Raw genomic sequence first — 17,914 nt, forward strand, 5'->3', positions numbered from 1 at the left:
GAAGTCTCATCCCTCAACCCCCGGCTCCCGACTAATTCCAGGGGCACCCCTTGGTGAGGTCAGCAGTGCCCACAGGATGAGCCGGGCTGTGGAGTTCTTCACAAGGTGTTTGGAAATGGATTCAAGCTCATACCAAAGCGACAGAAGCCTTGGCACCCCGCCCCCGGGTCCCCCCAAACCAGCGTCTGCATCATTGTTCTCATGTTTTCCCCTTGACTTGAGTGTGCTTCCTCCAGGGAGGAAGACATTCACTGCGTGACCTGGGGTTGGGGTGGGATCGGCGTCCCCACCAGACCTCATCATGCTTGTCACTGTGCCCCTAAACAGATACCCAAGTCCCCGTCTGGATCACGTGGGCAATGGGTCGTTGTCTCTGTCGTCGTCCCCTCTGTGGTTCCTGTGTCGTCCCTCTGTGGCCCCTCTGTGGTTCCCCAATCCCCAACTGTTTTTGTTTGCTTTGACAGAGGTGAAGAGTTCAAGGTAGTTGTTGTGTGGGATTTTTCCCTGAAACCTGGTTTGTCCTTTGTTTTCTCCTGGTTATGATTCAGGCTGCGGGGCCAAACGCAGTAGCCTAGCAGCTAAAGTCCTCGCCTTGAACGCCCCGGGATCCTGTATGGGCGCCGGATCTAATCCTGGCAGCTCCACTTCCCATCCAGCTCCCTGCTTGTGGCCTGGGAAAGCAGTCGAGGACGGCCCAAAGCCTTGGGACCCTGCACCCGCTTGGGAGACCTGGAAGAAGCTCCAGGCTCCTGGCTTCGGATTGGCTTAGCTCCAGCCGTAGCAGCTGCTTGGGGAGTGAATCAGCGGATGGAAGATCTTCCTCTCTATCTCTTCTCTGTATATATCTGACTTTGCAATAAAAATAAATAAATATTTAAAAAAAAATCAGGCTATGCCCTGTTCCCACAATGCAGCGCAAACATCCCACCCCCCATGCTCCTGGCAGGAGGCGCACCTGTTGGGGGCTGGTGATGTTAACCCTCAGCGCTCATCCACGTTGGGTCACCACCCTTTTGCTCAGTCTCCTCTTCTCGGGGGCTCGGTTACTCGTGGTTGACAGCAGGGCAAACGGTGATCCTGGGCCAATGCACTGTAACCATTTTCTAGGTTTTAAACTGCCCGCTGTGTTGAGTTGCGTGATGAGATCTCGTAGAACTCGTCCCCTGGTGCGGGTACCCAGGCAGTGTGCTGCCCGCTGCTTAGTCCTGGGTCTTCTGGTTAACGTCCCACGTCCGGGGCGGCCCCAAAGCATGTGTGATGCTGGTACTGTATTCCGGTCACGTTCAGTTACAGCTGACAAGCTGGGAATTGTTGCCCGTAAGTGGACAGGTGAAACTCCTCGGCTTAGCAAAGAAAGTACTTGCTAAGTTCGACAGTATGGTGAGATACTTTGTACTTTATCAGTTGTTGCTGTTAAGCTCCCGAGCCTAACTTGGGAATTCCATTTTATCACAGGTGTGCGTGTGTAGGAAAAGATACAGAGCCTGTGTTCCTATCCAGTGACAGGTGTGTGCTGGGCATCTTGGGTCAGACCCTCCACAGATGGGGGCTGGGGTGTTGTGTGACTGTGTGTGTGTGAGACCCTCCACAGATGAAGGCTGGGGTGCTGTGTGTGTGTGTTAGACCCTCCACAGATGGAGGCTGGGGTGCTGTGTGTGTGTGCGTGAGACCCTCCACAGATGGGGGCTGGGGTGCTGTGTGTGTGTGTGTGTGTGTGTGAGTGAGACCCTCCACAGATGGGGGCTGGGGTGCTGTGTGTGTGTGTGTGTGAGACCCTCCACAGATGGGGGCTGGGGTGCTGTGTTTGTGTGTGTGTGTGTGTGTGTGTGTGTGTGTGTGATTAGCACAGGTGTGGGTGCTGTTACTATTGTCCTTTCTTTCGGAAAGACGACGAGCCTGCAGCCCAGCTGGGTTGCCCTGCCCGGGGTTGTGGGCTGGGTGTGTGGCACAGGGGCCTCCTCCAGGTGTGGCAGGCTAGCCGCTACTTTACCTCACTTCCTTTTTTTTTAAGATTTATTTATTTATTTGAAAGGCAGTAACAGAGCGCGAAGAGCAAGCCAGAGAGAGACAGATATGTATTCCATCTGCTGGTTTACTACCCAGATGGCCACAATGAGTGAGGCTGAGCCAAGCTGAAGCCAGGAGCTTCTTCCAGGTCTTGTGTGCGGGTGCAGGGTCCCAGGCCTGCCAAGTCACTGCTCTGCCAAGGACATTAGCAGGGAGCTGGGTCAGATGAGCGGTGGAGCAGCTGGTGCTGGTGTCCCAGGTGGCAGCTTTGCCAGCTGTGCCACAGCACTGGCCGCTTGGCTTACAGCCCAGCTCCCGTTCCCTGGAGCCTGGTTTACACTCACCCTCTGCTCCTTCTGACCCACCAGTGTGGCGGGACCCAAGGGCCCAGCCCCTAGAGTGTGTTTCCCTGGCCTTGCACACAACACGCCTTGCCTACAATGCCCAGTCGCTGCCCCCTGCCCTGTCTGTGACCCTGTCCTGTCTCACCCTGTTTCCCTAAGGTCTTGCCCATAGCAGACTCCGCTCCGCTCTCCATCCGGCCAGCCAGCGCCACTCCCTTCCCTGCCTGTCACATCCTGAGATGTCACCTCATCCCCACTGACGCCCATCCAGTGTGGCCCTCCACGTGTTCCGTCTGAGAGGCCCACTGCCTCCACTCCGGAGACAGCTTGCCTGGCAGACACCAGCTCACCTTCTCGTCTCTCCCTGCGCCCCAGCCTCCACTAGTGGGCCCCCTCCTTCTGATGCTCCCATACCCCTGGCCTATGCTCTCCCCGCAGCTCTGGCCTGTGGCTGCCCTCCCCGGCTCATCTTTGAGGTGCTTACTGCGGCCTGAGCTGCTCTCTCTCACTGCTGAGGCGGGCCTTCGTCATCCTGAGGCCTAGAGCTGCCATGTGGCATCCTTCTCGTGGCTGCCAGTGCTGTGGCACAGCTGGGCTGCTCCCCTTCCCATCCAGCTCCCTGCTCGTGGCCTGGGAAAGCAGCAGAGAATGGTGCTAAGCCTTGGGACCCTGCACCTGCATGGGAGACCCAGAAGAAGCTCCTGGCTCCTGGCTTCAGATCGGCTCAGCTTTGGCCTTTGTGGCCATTTGGAGAGTGAACCAGCGGATGGAAGCTCTTTTTCTCTGTCTCTCCTTCTCTGTAAATATGCCTTTCCATAAAAATAAATCTTCTTTTTCTTTTGTTTAAGAACGTGGAAGCCTCTGGGTCTGGGTTGTGATGGCTTCCGTAGATGTAAAAACAGTTATTTATTGTGGCCCAGTGTACACTGCCAGAGGTACCGACTTTACCTGTGTAGGCGCACAGGGCAGTCCCTTGGACACTGGAGTGACGGTTGACCTGCACACCCGCTCCCCCTCCAGAGTTCGTCTTCCAAAAACTCGGCACTGTCTGCTCTGCCCATGTGCGCCTCTGTGCCCAGCAGCCTCCCCTCTCTCCTCTTGAGATTGATGTATTTGAAAGAGAGATCGAGCCAGAGAAATCTTCCATCCGCTGGGTCACTCTCCAAACGGCCACAGCAGCTGGGGCCAGGCCAGGCTGAAGCCAGGAGCCAGGAAGCCGGCACAGGCCCTCACGTGGGTGGCAGGGGTGCCATCTTCCGCCTTTGCAGGCACCTGAGCTTGCACAGCGTTTGTCTGTGGCCTGTTCTTCGCCCTTGCTGTTTTGTTGGGGATTTATGTAAACTCCCCCAGGACGGCTCTGTGTGGCAAAACCGCCTTTCCATCCACTGAACCAAGGTGTCTTCCTGCAAGGTGGTCGCCTCCTCCTCCGGGAACCCTGCTCTCAGAAGCCTGGGAGAGAGGGCCAGGGCTCAGTGTGGGGGAGGTTCCGGTGCCCAGTGCCTGTCGGGACCGGCTCACCAGGCAGAGGGCATTGACGGCCAGGGGCGGGCCATGCTGAGACATGCACCGTGCCCACCGGGGCCTCAGGCCTCTGAAATGGCTTTCCCAGCTTGAGGTATGAATGTGAACATGTCGGTATAGACAGGGCGAACTCGGGCATCCAGTGGCATTGGGGCACACACTTTCTCTGCCACTGGGCGATGCTGGGCTGGGCTGCAGGCGCCATGTTGGTGCTGGCGTTTGTGGGGGTCAGCCTGAGGAGGGGCTGCCCTGCTCCTTGGCCTCGGTGCTGATCTGTGCCTGTCCCTCTCTCCTCAGATGCTGAGGCTCCGGGCAGTGCAGGGGGGCCTGCGGCTCCTAGGCGTCCGCCGCACCTCCACCGCCCCCGCCGCCTCCCCCAGCGTCCGGCGTTTGGAGTACAGGCCCATCAAGAAAGTCATGGTGGCCAACCGAGGTGAGCGTGGGGCCGCGTCAGGCGCCAGAGCTGCCCCGGGCCTTCCTCTCGTCCTCCCCTCCTCCCACGCCTCTCTGCTTCCCTTGGCGTCTGACTTCCCGGCCTCCTCCTGCACCCAGGTGAGATTGCCATCCGTGTGTTCCGGGCCTGCACGGAGCTGGGCATCCGTACCGTGGCCGTGTACTCTGAGCAGGACACCGGCCAGATGCACCGGCAGAAGGCAGACGAGGCCTACCTCATTGGCCGTGGCCTGGCGCCCGTGCAGGCCTACCTGCACATTCCAGACATCATCAAGGTGGCCAAGGTGAGTCACCCCATACTGGCCCTAGGGGACTGTGGGGGTCTCTCAAGGTTGGGGCTGGGTCCCAGACCCGGACCAGCCCCACTGGGCACTTGCCAGGATGGACAGCGGGTGGGGCAGCCTGGCCAGCACCTGCAGAGGCACTGACCCTCACCCCCTCCGCAGGAGAACGGTGTGGACGCCGTGCACCCTGGCTACGGCTTCCTCTCCGAGCGAGCAGACTTCGCCCAGGCCTGCCAAGATGCCGGGGTCCGCTTCATTGGACCAAGCCCAGAGGTAGTCCGCAAGATGGGGGACAAGGTGGAGGCCCGGGCCATCGCCATCGCCGCAGGTGACACTGGCCACACAGCCCCCTTACCGGGCGCTGGCAGGGAGGGAGGGAGGGCATGGCGGTGTCTTTCCCTGACTGGTGTGGTGGGCACTCCCCTGCTGTCTCCCAACAGGTGTCCCCGTGGTCCCCGGGACAGACGCTCCCATCACCTCCCTGCACGAGGCCCACGAGTTCTCCAACACCTACGGCTTTCCCATCATTTTCAAGGCCGCCTATGGGGGCGGGGGCCGCGGCATGAGGGTGGTGCAGAGCTACGAGGTGAGTGAGAGTTGAGGGGAGCCCAGGGAATGGGGGTGGGGCAGAGAGCCAGTGGCCAGGGCCTCGGAGCCCAAGGCGTGTACACTTCGCCCGTGCCCAGGAGCTGGAGGAGAGCTACACCCGCGCCTACTCGGAGGCCCTGGCTGCCTTCGGCAACGGGGCGCTGTTTGTGGAGAAGTTCATCGAAAAGCCACGCCACATCGAGGTGCAGATCCTGGGTGAGTAGGGACCCCCAAGGCTGGGCCGCAAGACCCAATGGCCTGGATTTTCAGCCCTGGGTTCTGGGACAGCTCTGGGGACCTTCCCCAGGCATGGAGCTCGGGCTGGGCTGGCTGCCAGGTCTGCACGGCTGGGCAGTGCCGGCCTCTCCCCGTGCTGCCCACAAAGCTGAACTTGTTCCCTGCCCCGCTCCCCCCACCAGGGGACCAGTATGGGAACATCCTGCACCTGTATGAGAGGGACTGCTCCATTCAGAGGCGCCACCAGAAGGTGGTGGAGATTGCCCCGGCCGCCCACCTAGACCCGCAGCTCCGCATGCGGCTCACCAGTGACTCTGTGAAGTTGGCCAAGCAGGTAAGGTCAGGGGTAGGGTCTGGCACAAAAGGCTGGGCACCACTGTGGGCGGCCCCTGGGAAGCAGGGCGGCCTTGGTTGACCAGCAGCTGGAGGAGAGGGACCCCTAGGAGTTCACTGGGCTGATGTGGGGTGCCTGGCACCCATCTGTGCAACAGCAGAGGGAAGGAGGAGCCCCGCCATTCCCCACGGCCCACCCTTCCCTGTGGTCCCAGCTTACCCGGAGTGAAGGGGCTCCGCGCCAGCACGTCCTCCCGGCTGCTGCCGTGGTTGGTTGCCTCGTCTGTTCCCATTCCAAGGTCCCTGTGCTCACTTGGCGGTGCTGGTGCACTGAGCCCCAGGGTGACGGGGTGGCAGGTGGTCCCCCAGCACCTGTTGTGTGTGCTGTGTCTCGGGTCACAGCTGCATGACCCCAGGGAAGGTGGCAGCCAAGCCGCCAGGAAGCTTGACCGTGGCCTCTCTCTGGGAGGAGCTTCTGCTCTGTCGTAGGAAACATCTCCATCTCACCTTGAGTTTGGTCACACACCCCACTCCTAGTTCCATAGCAGAATTTGTAGGCCCGGAAGCACAGCCGGCATTATTGTTAAAATCTAAGTTGCTGTCACCATTCGCTTGTTGCTTTAAAATGACATGTTTCTTTGGGTGGCAGCCGGAGGCGAGTGGGGGTAGAATAAAGAGGCCCTCCAGCCTGGAAGGAAGCACGGCCTGGGGGCCACGGGGCTGCAGGGCTGAGTGGAGGTGGAAGAGGGTGGGAGGGAGCGCCTGCTGACTTCTCGTCCCACACACCTGAGGTGCCACCAGCCAGAGCTCCTGGGGGTGCTGGGAACTGGGGGTGTCTGTGGGGACACAATCCGGGTGGGGGCTTCTGCTCGGCCCGTCTGCCAGGGTCTGCTCTCCAGCTGACCCGTTAGCCGCCCCCCCTCGGCAGGTGGGCTACGAGAACGCAGGCACCGTGGAGTTCCTGGTGGACAAGCATGGCAAGCACTACTTCATCGAGGTCAACTCGCGGCTGCAGGTGGAGCACACAGTCACAGAGGAGATCACAGAGTGAGCGTGGGCCGGTGGGAGGGCGGCCGAGGGGTGCGCCGCAGCCTGGGGGCAGTACCTGCCATGCCTAGTCCTCAGATGAGGAAACCGTAACCTTGGAGCCTCTAAGATGTTACGAGAGCTACCTCGGGCCACAGAGCTGGAATCGAACTCGGATCTCCTCCAGTACTGCTCCCAGCCACTATGAATGTTTCGTTAGGTTTCTTGTCATTGAAAGCAGTTAGCATCGGGGGCTTACACCACTTAGGGGTCCTGTGCGGCATTTCTGCCCAGGCGCACCCTCCCAGCCCCTCCCGTCTCAGGGCTTTGTCCAGGCCAGGACACGCACTGCCACCCCTGGAGCTGCTGCTCCTGTCTTCTCACCCCGTATCCACTTAGAAATAGCTTGATGCAGTTTCTACAGCATCTTTTATTCTACTTTTTATTTTTATATATTTTTAAGCTTCCTTTTAAAAGTTACCCAAGTGCAGGAATTGCCCCAGGCCATCATTGTTCAAGGTGTTCCAGACATTTCACTGTTTGTGGCTGGAGGGGGTGGCAGTTGTGTTAGGAGTACCCTAGTTAACCGTGAGTGTGCCAGTCCTCGGCTTCATCCTTCAGGAGCCCAAGGGGGGACACCAAGTGGGGTCACCGACAGGTGTCATCTCCTCTTAGGGCTCCCGAGACAGGCTGAGCTGATTGGCCTGCCTCGGATGTGGCAGTCACAGTAGCTTGTAGCGTTTGAAGGTGCAGCAGGGGGGGCAGGGGGCCTGACTGGTCCAGTCCATCTCAGCCCGGAACACTTCTGGCCCAGCTGCCCTACCACCCAGCGTGCCGTGGGTAGCTGCCTTGGCCCAGCAGGTGCATGGGCACTGCCCCACACCTCACTCTCCCAGGCCAGGAATGGTGCCAGTGAGGTTCCCCACCAGCCCCTGGACGTTCCCCGCCATGTGGCTGTCCAGAGCGCTGTGGTGGACAGGCAACTGTCACTGGTAGGGCTTGTGTGGGCTCAGTACCCGAGCCCTGGGGGGCTGGGCTCAGCTGCAGCCCCCCCACTCCTCTGCTGTGAATGAAAGTAACTCTACCCGCTGCTGGGGACGGCCATGCCCCCCATCCCTACCCTTGTGAGCTTGTAAAACCACCTGAATATGGGGAGCTGTGGACCCCGAAGTCTTCCCTTCCATGTGGAGCATGCCTCTCGATCACAGCATGTGCCCCAGGGGCCCTCCAAAGGCTGGGATGCTGCTTTGAACTTGACCTGAACCAGGCCTGTCCACTCCTCCCACATGTAGCACATCCAGCTCTGGCCTGGGGGTGAACGCGTCTGAGGCTCCCAACCTGGGTTTGGGGAAGCGAGGGGGCGGGCAGGGGAAGGCAGGGGGAGGGGGAGGCAGACGGAGGCAGGGGGAGACAGGAGAAGGGAGGGGGAGACAGGAGAAGGGAGGGGGAGGCAGGGGGAGGCAGGGGGAGGCAGGGGGAGTGCAGGGGGAGTGCAGGCGGGGGCAGTGGTGGAGGACCGCATGCTTAGCAGGTGGTGCACAAAAAGGTGCCCTGGTGCTTCTACTGCCCCTTCCAGCTGAGTGCCCACCTGTGGGTGGTCTACACTGCAGGTGTGGGTGGTACATACGGCAGAGCCTCTCCAGGGCCTGGGGGTCAAGGCCAGGGTTGGGAGGCCTGGGTCAGGAGGAGCCGCTGCTCAGGCTGGCCCACCCCACCCCTTGCTGTGCCCTCCCGGTGCACACCCCACTCAACAAGTCCTCCTCCCCTTGGCTGCGTGCAGTGTGGACCTGGTCCACGCCCAGATCCATGTGGCCGAAGGCAGGAGCCTGCCGGACCTGGGCCTGCGGCAGGAGAACATTCGCATCAACGGCTGTGCTATCCAGTGCCGTGTCACCACCGAGGACCCTGCACGCAGCTTCCAGCCGGATACGGGCCGCATTGAGGTAGGCACCGCCAGCACCTCAGCGCAGCCACCTCGAGGCCTGATGGTGGAGGCAGGCTCTGCCTGGGCTGCCTGGGCTGTGCTAGAGTGAGGGAACCTTCAAGGGAGGAGGCTGCCATGAGTCCCAGGGTATGTGCATGTGCCACATGCGTATCCCAACTGGTGCAGCAAATGCCCAGAGGGCAAGGTCTGGGCCTGCAGGAGTCCTGAGGCAGCTGCATCCCGTCCCTCCCTCGGGCTGGGGAGATGGGCGCCTGGAGGCATGTCTACGTCCTGCTTCTCTCCCTTGCTCAGGGCCCTGGGCTTTGGCAGGGCAGCCCGGCACTACTGGGTAACTGAGTGCCGGGGCAGAGGGCCGGGTAGGGTGCAGGTGCTGTGGCTGAGCACTGTCTAGCTCCTGGGCGGGGCGCAGGTGAGGAAGGCAGGAAGTGGCCTGCTCTGTATTCCTAGAAGGTCAGCGCCCATGAAGGAGTGTGGCCAGGCCCCGGGGTGGGGGGCAGTACGGGCTTTAGGCCCCACAGACAGACGTGGCCTCCTTCACGCCCACGCTGAGGCCGTGTTTCTGAGGCTGCTGTGACCACAGAGTATTTTTAGCTGACGGTTCCTGTTTACAGCTGAATGCTCCCCTTTAAATATTTTATTAAGTTCCTTTGGATCGAACATGGGCCCCTCTGAGCAGGGCCGTGGAGGGTGGGTGCTTTCCCATGTGCACCCTGGAGACGCCCTCCTTGCTGGAGCTCACCTCTGCCCATTGCCTTGCCGGAGTGCTTACCTGTGTGTGTGCGTCAGTATCACCCACGACCCCCAAACTCTCCCCTCCCACACGCTCCAGCATGCCCATTGGCCTCCCTGGTCCCTTTGTACTCAGCTCACACTCTGGGTTGGCTTCCTGTGCTGTGAGTGTGGGTGCTGGGGTGTGAGCTGTGGTGAGAGCTGTGGTGTGAGCTGTGGTGTGAGTTGGGGGTGTGGATGCTGGAGTGTGGTTGCTAGGGTGAGAGCTGGGGTGTGAGCTTGGGTGTGGATGCTGGAGTGTGGTTGCTAGGGTGAGAGCTGGGGTGTGAGCTTGGGTGTGGATGCTGGGGTGTGGTTGCAGGGGTGTGGTTGTGGGGGTGTGGATGCTGGGGTGCAAGCTGTGGTGTGAGCTGGGGGTGTGGGTGCTGGGGTGTGAGCTGGGGCCCACAGGTGAGCCGGGCAGGGCTCCTGGGCTGTCCATCGTGGTGCCTGCAGGCTCCCTTCCCATCCCATCTCTGCAGCTCCTGCTCTACTCTGCCTCCTCTTCTTCCTCCTCCATTTTTCCTTCTGCAACCTCAGGCATTGGTCAGAAGCCACAACCTCTGTCAGCTATCTCGGGTCCTTCCACACTCACTGTCCCAGCACGTGTCCCTAGCTGTGTGCCTGGGGGTCTTGTGGGAGCAGCAACTTGTTTCAGCCGCGGAGTCCTCAGGGTCCAGCTTGGACGGGATGCTGGGGGGCCGTGACTCGTGGATGGATGCCTGGAGGGCTGAGGGTCAGGTTGGCCTTGGGCCTGGCCTCAGTCCTGCGGGAGAACAGGCCTCCCTTGACCCCAGCTCTGGTTGCTAGCAGGAGCCTGCAGGATGCGCCCAGTCGAGCTGCTGTCACCTGCACCCCCTGCTCACCGTGTCCCTGTGTGGAGCCCTGTCCTGACTGGGGCCCCCTCGGCCTGTCTCCCCAGGTGTTCCGGAGTGGGGAAGGCATGGGGATCCGCCTGGACAACGCTTCTGCCTTCCAAGGGGCTGTCATCTCCCCCCACTACGACTCTCTGCTGGTCAAAGTCATTGCCCACGGCAAGGACCACCCCACGGCCGCCACCAAGATGAGCCGAGCCCTGGCTGAGTTCCGCGTGCGGGGTGTGAAGGTGAGAGGCAGGGTCAGCCCCTGCCACCCTGGGATCCCTGGTGGCCCTGCTCCAGCCGGGGCTCAGTCCTGGTCAGAGCGCCTCTGTGGCTCTCCTTGTTCCAGAGACCCTCCTGGCTCCTCTGGCGTTGCTGGTTGTCCCTCGGTGCCCATGCACCTCGGCCTGACCCAGGTTTGCTGTGCATGCCTGGGCGCCAGCCTGCCCATCCAGCTTTGCTCTGGAGAGACGTGGGGTTTCGTGCCCCATGGTCATGTCAGTCAGTACCCGGGTCACAAGCCCTCAGTCACCAGTTCTGGAACGCAGCTGTGGGCAGCTACCCCAAGTCCCCAGGGAGCATGCAGGAAAATCCCGCCCCTCCTCACCCCCCAGGACAGGTGCCTCAGCCCTGTAGGCGATGAGATCCCCAGCCTGGAGTGTGCAGAACGCCGGGTGCTCTGGGGACAGTGCCATGTGCAGGGGACTAGAGATGCCTGGGGGCCTGCAGAGCCGGGTCTGCTGCCCTGTGCCTCTGTTGGCTTCGTGCAAGTCCGTGGCTGGAAATGAACTCAAATACCAGCCACCCTCTGAAGCCAGTGCCTGCTGCCCTATTCTGTGGGCACCGCCATCAAACTGGCAGGACACCAGGATCAGGCGACCCTGCTAGGTCTGCTCACTCATGCCCACTGCTGAGCTGCCAGCTGCACCCTGCTGGCCCATCAGATTCAGTGCCTGGGGCTGGCGCTGTGCAGGGCAGAATGGGGCACGTGGCCGTCTCCTGGAGGTCACACGGTGGTCCTCTCCTCTGTCTGCAGTGGGAACAGAGGTTTTTGGGTAGGGCCTGTGTGGGCAGGAGGGAGGCCCCAAGGCCTGTGCCTGCCAGGCCTCGCCCGCAGCCACCTGGAGAAATGGGTGTTTCTGGGCGCGAGTGGGGAGCTGAGTTGTGCTCTCCTGCGGGAGCTGGCAGCTCCGCCGGGACCTGCGTCCTGCACGCTCGGCCGAGGTGCATCCAGCTTGCCTCGCTCCACCTGATCCTGCTGCGGTGTCGGTGTTGGGAGGGGCTGCGTGGCCAGCGTGCGTCATGGGGCCCCCAGCTGCTCCCTCCTCATCCTCACACCGTCCCCCACCCCATGTGCCCAGCTGGTCCCCTGGGCCTTGGGCTTGTCCCCTGCCCTGGAGGGCTCAGGAACACACCCTTAGACACCACCCTGCCTCGAGGTGGAGGAGGGGACAGTGGCACCCGTGACCACAAGGCCAGCAGTGGGGAGGCTGTGTCTGGAGTCCGAGGGTGCCCCTGTCCTCCCTAGGGGTGCCCAGGCCATGGCTGTAGCCAGCGCCCAGGCGGCTGGCCCTGACCTCTTCATGGGGTCTGCCCTCCACCCTTCCTGTTCAGAATCTCTGTTTCAATAACTGACTATGGTCCTGAGCCTGGGGAAGGGGAGGCAGGTGGCAGGCACACCCATGCACAGACCCCTCCCCACTCCCCCAGCTGCTGGGTACAGCCCACCTCTGCCCTCTCCAGGCAGCGGCCCCTAGCGGGCCGGTACTGCCCGGGACCAGGCCGCCAGGACCTCTGCCTAAGGGTTGTATAGAGGAGACAGCAGTGGGCCTGGCTCTGGCCACGTGGCTTCTCAGGGCGATCTCCCTTGGGCCTACAGGAGGGCCGTGGGATCCCTAGCTCTTTTGAGGTGGCAACAGCGCTGGGAGCTGCAGGGGCTTTCCAATGAGTGGTGTTCTGAGCGCCACCAGCCAGGGCCCTGCACCTGCCCAGAGAGGCTGCCATCCCCCATGGCTCCCTGGGCTGTAGCGTGCTGGGCATCACTACACATCCTGCCCAGGCCCACGGCTGCTGGGCCTGCCATGCTGACAAATGCCAGGCCCATGGACTGGACCGCTGCCCTGTGCTGCCCCCCACTGCAGAGGCCCTCAACCCCTGCTCCCTGGGCCTGGCAGGCCCACCCAGAGCCCCGTGCCGTCCCTCAGGGTGAGAACATAGGTGAGCACCAAGGTGTCCCCAATGATTTTATTATAAATAGAAACAAGACGCCCACTTGGTGGCTGAAGCCCTGCCTTGGTGGCCGTGAGCACCTGTCGGAGGGACTTGGCCCTCAGCTCAGTTGGGAGGCCAGAGCAGTGCAAGGGTCCCCTGTCCCGCCAAGTGCACAGAGGAGCCTGAGGTACCGAGGATAAAAACCGGGGTGCACCCCCAAGGTGGGCAGCCGCCGACAGGCCTTCCGGCCCACACTGCTCACACCTCGGAGCGTTCTCATACCACACTCTCCTCCAGCCGCTCTGTGCTGCCCCCCACCCCCCGGCACCCCGCCCCAAGCAGCCCCCCATGCACCGAGTGGCTCCTGCGGGCCCAGGCCCCCCCGAGGCGCCGGGCATAGCCGTAGCAGCCGCCAGCATCTCCCAAGTCCAAGGAGCAGCTGCGCTGGGGGCGCGGCGGGGGGCTCCGTGGTGGGTGGGCCTTAGGGGTGGGGCTGGGGCCTCCGTTGGTCTGGGACTGCACGTGGCTGAGCTTCAGGGGGAGGCGGCCGTTCCCAGCCCCCCGACCCCGAACCAGCAAGGCCACGGTGAAGACCAGTAAGGCAGCCACCAGCACACCGCCCACAGCCACAGTCAAGGTCCCGCCCAGAACGTGGGCCTGCAGGGCGTGGCACAGGGGCGTGGCAGGCAGGGTGGAGAAGTGGGCACAGCCCAGGAGCCTGGTGGCCGTGAGGTCAGAGGGCCCAGCAGCAGGCGACAGGGCCAGCAGGCAGAGGTCATAGTCAGCTCCAGGGACCAGGTGCTTCAGCAGGAAGTGGTGGCTGGAGGCTGGGATGATCCTGTGGGCATGGGCAGATGGTCAGGGCACCATGGCTGCAGTCCAGCCAGGGCCTTGGGCATCTGCTTCCCCCACCCCCAACAGCCTCGTGAGCCCAGGGAGGCAGGGGCCAGGCCAGCACGTGCAGGACGGGGTGCTAGTTGGGCCCTTGTGTGGGCACGGCTCGGGGAACACCCAGGAGGGGGCAGGGCATGGCTGCAGCAGAAACAGAAATGATGCCAGGGCCACGGCTCCAGCACGGGACAGACCCCGAGCTCGGCCACGCCTGGGCCACCTGAGGCAGCCCAGGACCTCCCCGCCCTCACAGCCTGGGACCCATCTTCTCTGCTGCGATGGGGAGGGGTGCAGGGCAGGGGGTCCTCACCGGTAGATGAGCGTCTCGTCCTCGCTGCTGTTGTACTGGATCTGGAACATCCACACGGGCTCGGCTGGCCTCCCTGGCCCCCAGCTCACCAGCCCGGAGGTGGCAGTCACCTCTGTCACCTGCACAGCTGGCTCGGACTCCAGAGTCCCCTCACCCTCGGCCGCGGTGCGGGCGGAGGCTGCAATGTCCGAGGGTCCGGGGCGGGCCCCCTCAGCACTGGCATTCCCGCCGTGGGGCAAGGCCAGCACACGGAGCTCGACTCGGGCTGTGGCCTCGCCAGCAGGGTTGGTAGCAATGCAGGTATAGCCCCCTGCGTCTCCGGCCCCCGTCACCCCAATCTCCAGGGTCCCATTGGGAAAGGCCCAGGCCCGGGAGGAGTTGCCAACTAGCCGGTCATCGGGGCCCACCCAGTGCATGGTGGGTGCGGGGTCACCCAGGGCCCGGCAGCGCAGCATGGCCCGCTGGCCCTCCAGCACCCAGAGGCGCTGTGTATGGCGGGCGATGAGGGGTGGCTCACACGAGAACTCAGCTTCAGGCACAGCCCAGAAGTAGCGGCCAGCTAGGCCGGGCGGTGAGGCGCATGTCTCCAGGTCGTCGGGCCGGGCCAGCCGCCGCAGCCACAACAGTTCACAGTTGCAGTGCAGGGGGTTCCCGCTGAAGCTGAGCACCAGGGGCGCGGGCGAGGCCTCGGCCTCGCGGCCGCGGGAGAAGAGTGGGTCGGGCGCCAGCGTGGTGAGGCGGTTGGAGGTGAGGTCCAGGCGGGAGAGCTGACCTAGCTGGGCAAAGGCGCCGGGTGGCAGCGCGTCGATGAGGTTGTGGTCCAGGTTGAGGGTGTGCAGGGCGGGCATGGCGCCGATGCCGGCCCAGGGCACCTGCCGGAGGTTGTTGTAAGACAGGTCCAGGTCCTCGAGGCTGTCTAGGAAGTCGTCAAAGGCGCCAGGCGCGATGCGGCCCAGCTGGTTGCCGCTGAGGATGAGGTGCTGCAGGTTGATGGGGCCACGGAGGCTGCCGCTGCCCAGCTCGGCCAGCCTGTTGCCATCCAGGTGCAGGGAGCGCAGACTCTCCAGGTCCCCGAAGGCGCGGGCGCTGATGCGGGTGATGGCGTTGCGGGACAGCGTCAGGTCCACCAGACCCGTCATGTTGCGGAAGTCAGGAGGCCCCAGGGCCTGGATGAAGTTGTCAGCCAGCCGCAGCTCCACCGTGCGCCGGTCCACGTTGGGCGGCACGAAGAGCAGGCCCCGGTGGGCACAGAGAGTGCTGAGCGACTCGGACAGGTTCTGGCACACGCAGGGCAGCGGGCAGGCGGCCGCTCCACTGGCCAGCAGCAGCAGCAGGAGCGGCGGGGCCATGGTGAGCGCCCTGTGGGGAAGGGCCACGGCCCAGGCACAGGTGGGGCTGGGCAGGTGCCCCGACTGGTGCCCAAGGCACAGCAGCCCCAGGGGCCAGCTGGGCCTGGGAAGGAGTTGGCCCAGGGGCCCAAGGGGGCCACAGGGATGAGGGAGAGCCGGGGCCTGCATAGCCAGCCCCCTACGGGTAAAGGTCACATTTCCCAACCAGTTAGGGGGTCGTCAGGTGCAGGGGATAAGGTGAGGCGTCAGGCAGGAAGCGGAGGTGGGCCGAGAGCAGGGAGGGTCCCGGAACTTCCTTTCTCGGTGTCCCCTGGAACCGTCATCCCCTCCCCCGCTGAGCAAGGCGCCTGCTGTATCCCCCTGCATGGTCCTGGGTCCTCCGCGGCCCACTCTCGCTCCCGCGCAGCGCCCCGCGGCCTCCTCACCTGGTGTCGGTCGCTCACGGGGCGCGGGCCGGCCTCCCCGCGGGCCCGGCCGGCCCCCGCCGACTCCAGGCCGTTCTCCCGCGGGGGCGAGGCCCAGGGCTGTCCGGTCCCTCCTCGTGCGCCTTCCGGCCCATGGCGCTCGGGCCCGCGGCCCCGGTTCCCTCGGTTCCCGGCTCCTTTTTCCCGGCGCGGTTCGCGGCGGCGGCGACAGGCGAGCGGGCGCGCGCTGGCGGGCACGCGCGCCGTGGCCACGCACGTGGAGAGCGAACGGGGAGGGGCGCGCGGGGATCCACCCGGCCCGAGCCGGCTGCCGAGGTCACGGGGACACGCGGCCGCTGCAGCGCCCACGGATGGCGCCCAGTCACACCCGAGGCCCGGGCCGGCGCGGGCTCGCCACGCTGCCCCCCGGCGCTGCCGCAGCGCGCTCACCCGAGCACTGGCGCGCGCGCCCCGGGCCGCCCTGGCGCCCCGGCATCCTGCACCGCGCCGCGCGAGCCTCACTCTGCAGCCTGCCACACAAAGCGCCAGCTCGCGGGCTCTTCCACCATCTCCCCCAGTCCGGGCTCTGTCACATGTCGCTGGGCACCCTCCCTAACACACCCACACATGCCCACACCCCCGCACCGACGGGCAGGGCCGAGCGCAAACCCGCCCTGGCGCTGGGACCCTCACAGACACGCTGAAGGTCACAGCTGTTCTGCAACACCGAGTCACGTGGAGGGTCCCCGACAGGCACGGGTCACGGGGGGCTGGGGCTGTGCCCCAGGAGGGGTGCTGCGGGGTGGGGCTGAGAGGGCTCGGCCTCCGGGCAGGCGCCGCACCCCGCCCTCCCCGCGCCTGCCCGAGCTCCGCTCTGCGGCCCCATTGGCCGGCGCCGCACGCTGCTGGGAGCGTTGTGGTCCTGGCGCCCGCCCTCCCCGCGGGCCGGGCTCGCGGAGAGGGCAGGTCCTGGGGGAAGGCGGCTATGCGCGCTTCCCGCCTCGGACCTGGGTCCTTGGTGGTGGCCCGCGCAGTTGGGGAGCCTGGGCAGTTGCCACCTCCCACGCGACAGACGCCCACTCCTTCCGCGCCTGGAGATTCAGGGAAAGCCAAGATGAGTTCCACTGCAGCACAGCCCTGGGCCGGTTCCTTAGCCGCCGCGCCCCATTGCCTCCCACAGATCTAGGGTTGTGCCCTTGGGGGTGAGGGGTTCTGAGCCGCTGCATTTGTGAAATGAGGGGGTTGGATCCCACCTAGCCCAGGTCAGCTTCTTTACTGTGGCGCCAGACGTTTCTAAACGTTTTCACTCGCTCTGAACGTGTGCGTTTGTCAACATCTGTGCTGGAAGCTGATGGAGGCGCCCCTCTCTCGCCCCAGGAGCCAGGGTGGCTTGTTTCCTGCCCCCCCCGCTTCCGGTCCATGGCGGGAGAGGGGGTGCAAGGTGTCAAAGCTTGGGCAGGGTGGGGTCTCTTGGTCCTTGCCCCATATAGCTCTGGGTCCTGAGGGTGGCTTCTGCAAAGCCAAATGCGAGGCTCCGGTCCAGCAGCAAAGTGCCCAATTCCTTGGGGGCAGGTGGGAGGTCGCCAGGACCGTCTGCCTGAGGCGTGCCCAGGTTCCTGTTCGTGGAGGGGATCCCAGGCAGTGCTCATGGTGCACATGGAGGCCCGGCCATGGGACCTCATGGTCATGGGCACCCCAGGGTGCTGGCTTCCTGGGTCCTCCAGGAAACCCCACCTGCCCTTGTCTCAGGCTGTCACCTGGCCAGTTAACAAGAGCTGCTCTGTTCACAGCTCACAGACCCCAGGTTTCAGGCAATGCCCACCAGGCAGCACCTAGTGGTACACAGACGGGAACGTACCCTAGGGATGAGCCCACCTGTAGCTAACGCACCCCTCCCCAGGGCCCACTAGGAAGGAGTGTGTGGTTGAGCCAAGGGTGGGCAATGAAGAGCATGGATGGCAGTTATGGGTGCAGCCGAGGGCAGGTGACTAGCTGAGCCCCTGTGGGGCAGGAGGCACCTGTACTGTGGGTCCTGATGCTGCACATAGGCTGAGCCCACAGCTTCTGGACGCCTTTGGTGAGGCCGCTGAGGAGAGGGCAGTGCAAGCAGAGAACTCAGGGGGCAGTCCCCCGCACCTTGTTCAGTAGGCAATAGCCCCCCAGGGCCAGATCGTGAGCAGAGTGCACCTGCTTCTGGGTGGTCTGGGGGAGGAGGTGGGAGGGCCACACTTGGCAAGGGTGGAGGGAGCAGGCCTGGCCCCCACTGGGCATGCAGTGAGAAGGTGCAGTGCCCAAGTCCGTGGGGGGCCCTGGTCTGGCTGTACCCTGGTCTCCCACCCCTGCCCTGGTCACACTGACACCCTCCCTCCACCCCTGTCCTGCA

At 63.8% G+C, this 17,914-nt stretch overlaps 2 protein-coding genes across 3 annotated transcripts in view; one reads left to right on the plus strand and one right to left on the minus strand.

Moving 5' to 3' along the window:
* Positions 1-17,914, plus strand: part of PC (pyruvate carboxylase) — a 90,071-nt gene that overhangs the window by 68,431 nt on the left and 3,726 nt on the right. Inside the window, exons 2-10 of the mRNA XM_058662753.1 lie at positions 4,170-4,305; positions 4,425-4,609; positions 4,772-4,937; positions 5,050-5,195; positions 5,296-5,413; positions 5,617-5,768; positions 6,696-6,814; positions 8,574-8,736; positions 10,429-10,611. Coding sequence (XP_058518736.1) covers positions 4,170-4,305; positions 4,425-4,609; positions 4,772-4,937; positions 5,050-5,195; positions 5,296-5,413; positions 5,617-5,768; positions 6,696-6,814; positions 8,574-8,736; positions 10,429-10,611 — 1,368 coding nt within the window. The remainder of the gene's footprint in view (positions 1-4,169; positions 4,306-4,424; positions 4,610-4,771; positions 4,938-5,049; positions 5,196-5,295; positions 5,414-5,616; positions 5,769-6,695; positions 6,815-8,573; positions 8,737-10,428; positions 10,612-17,914) is intronic.
* LRFN4 (leucine rich repeat and fibronectin type III domain containing 4) lies at positions 12,594-16,603 on the minus strand. 2 transcript variants are annotated; one of them, XM_058662754.1, is made up of 3 exons: positions 15,553-16,603; positions 13,779-15,137; positions 12,594-13,415 (listed from the first exon to the last, which is right to left on the minus strand). In XM_058662754.1, the coding sequence occupies exons 2-3, from the start codon at positions 15,125-15,127 to the stop codon at positions 12,854-12,856; spliced, it is 1,911 nt and encodes a 636-aa protein (XP_058518737.1). In that variant the 5' UTR covers positions 15,128-15,137; positions 15,553-16,603; the 3' UTR covers positions 12,594-12,853. The 2 variants fall into 2 exon arrangements, with proteins under 2 accessions (XP_058518737.1, XP_004598252.2); XM_004598195.3 differs by having other exon boundaries at positions 13,779-16,603.

This window comes from Ochotona princeps, chromosome 4 (genome assembly GCF_030435755.1).
Source record: "Ochotona princeps isolate mOchPri1 chromosome 4, mOchPri1.hap1, whole genome shotgun sequence".
NCBI lineage: Eukaryota > Metazoa > Chordata > Mammalia > Lagomorpha > Ochotonidae > Ochotona > Ochotona princeps.

What these genes read in the sequence shown, in the direction of transcription:
- LRFN4 (XM_004598195.3), bottom strand. Translation starts at nt 15,295, where the DNA reads ATGCAGGCCCCGGCTCTCCCTCATCCCTGTGGCCCCCTTGGGCCCCTG. An exon ending in GACGAGACGCTCATCTACCG is followed by an intron (nt 13,416 to 13,778) that starts GTGAGGACCCCC and finishes CCATGCCCACAG; the next exon opens with GATCATCCCAGCCTCCAGCC.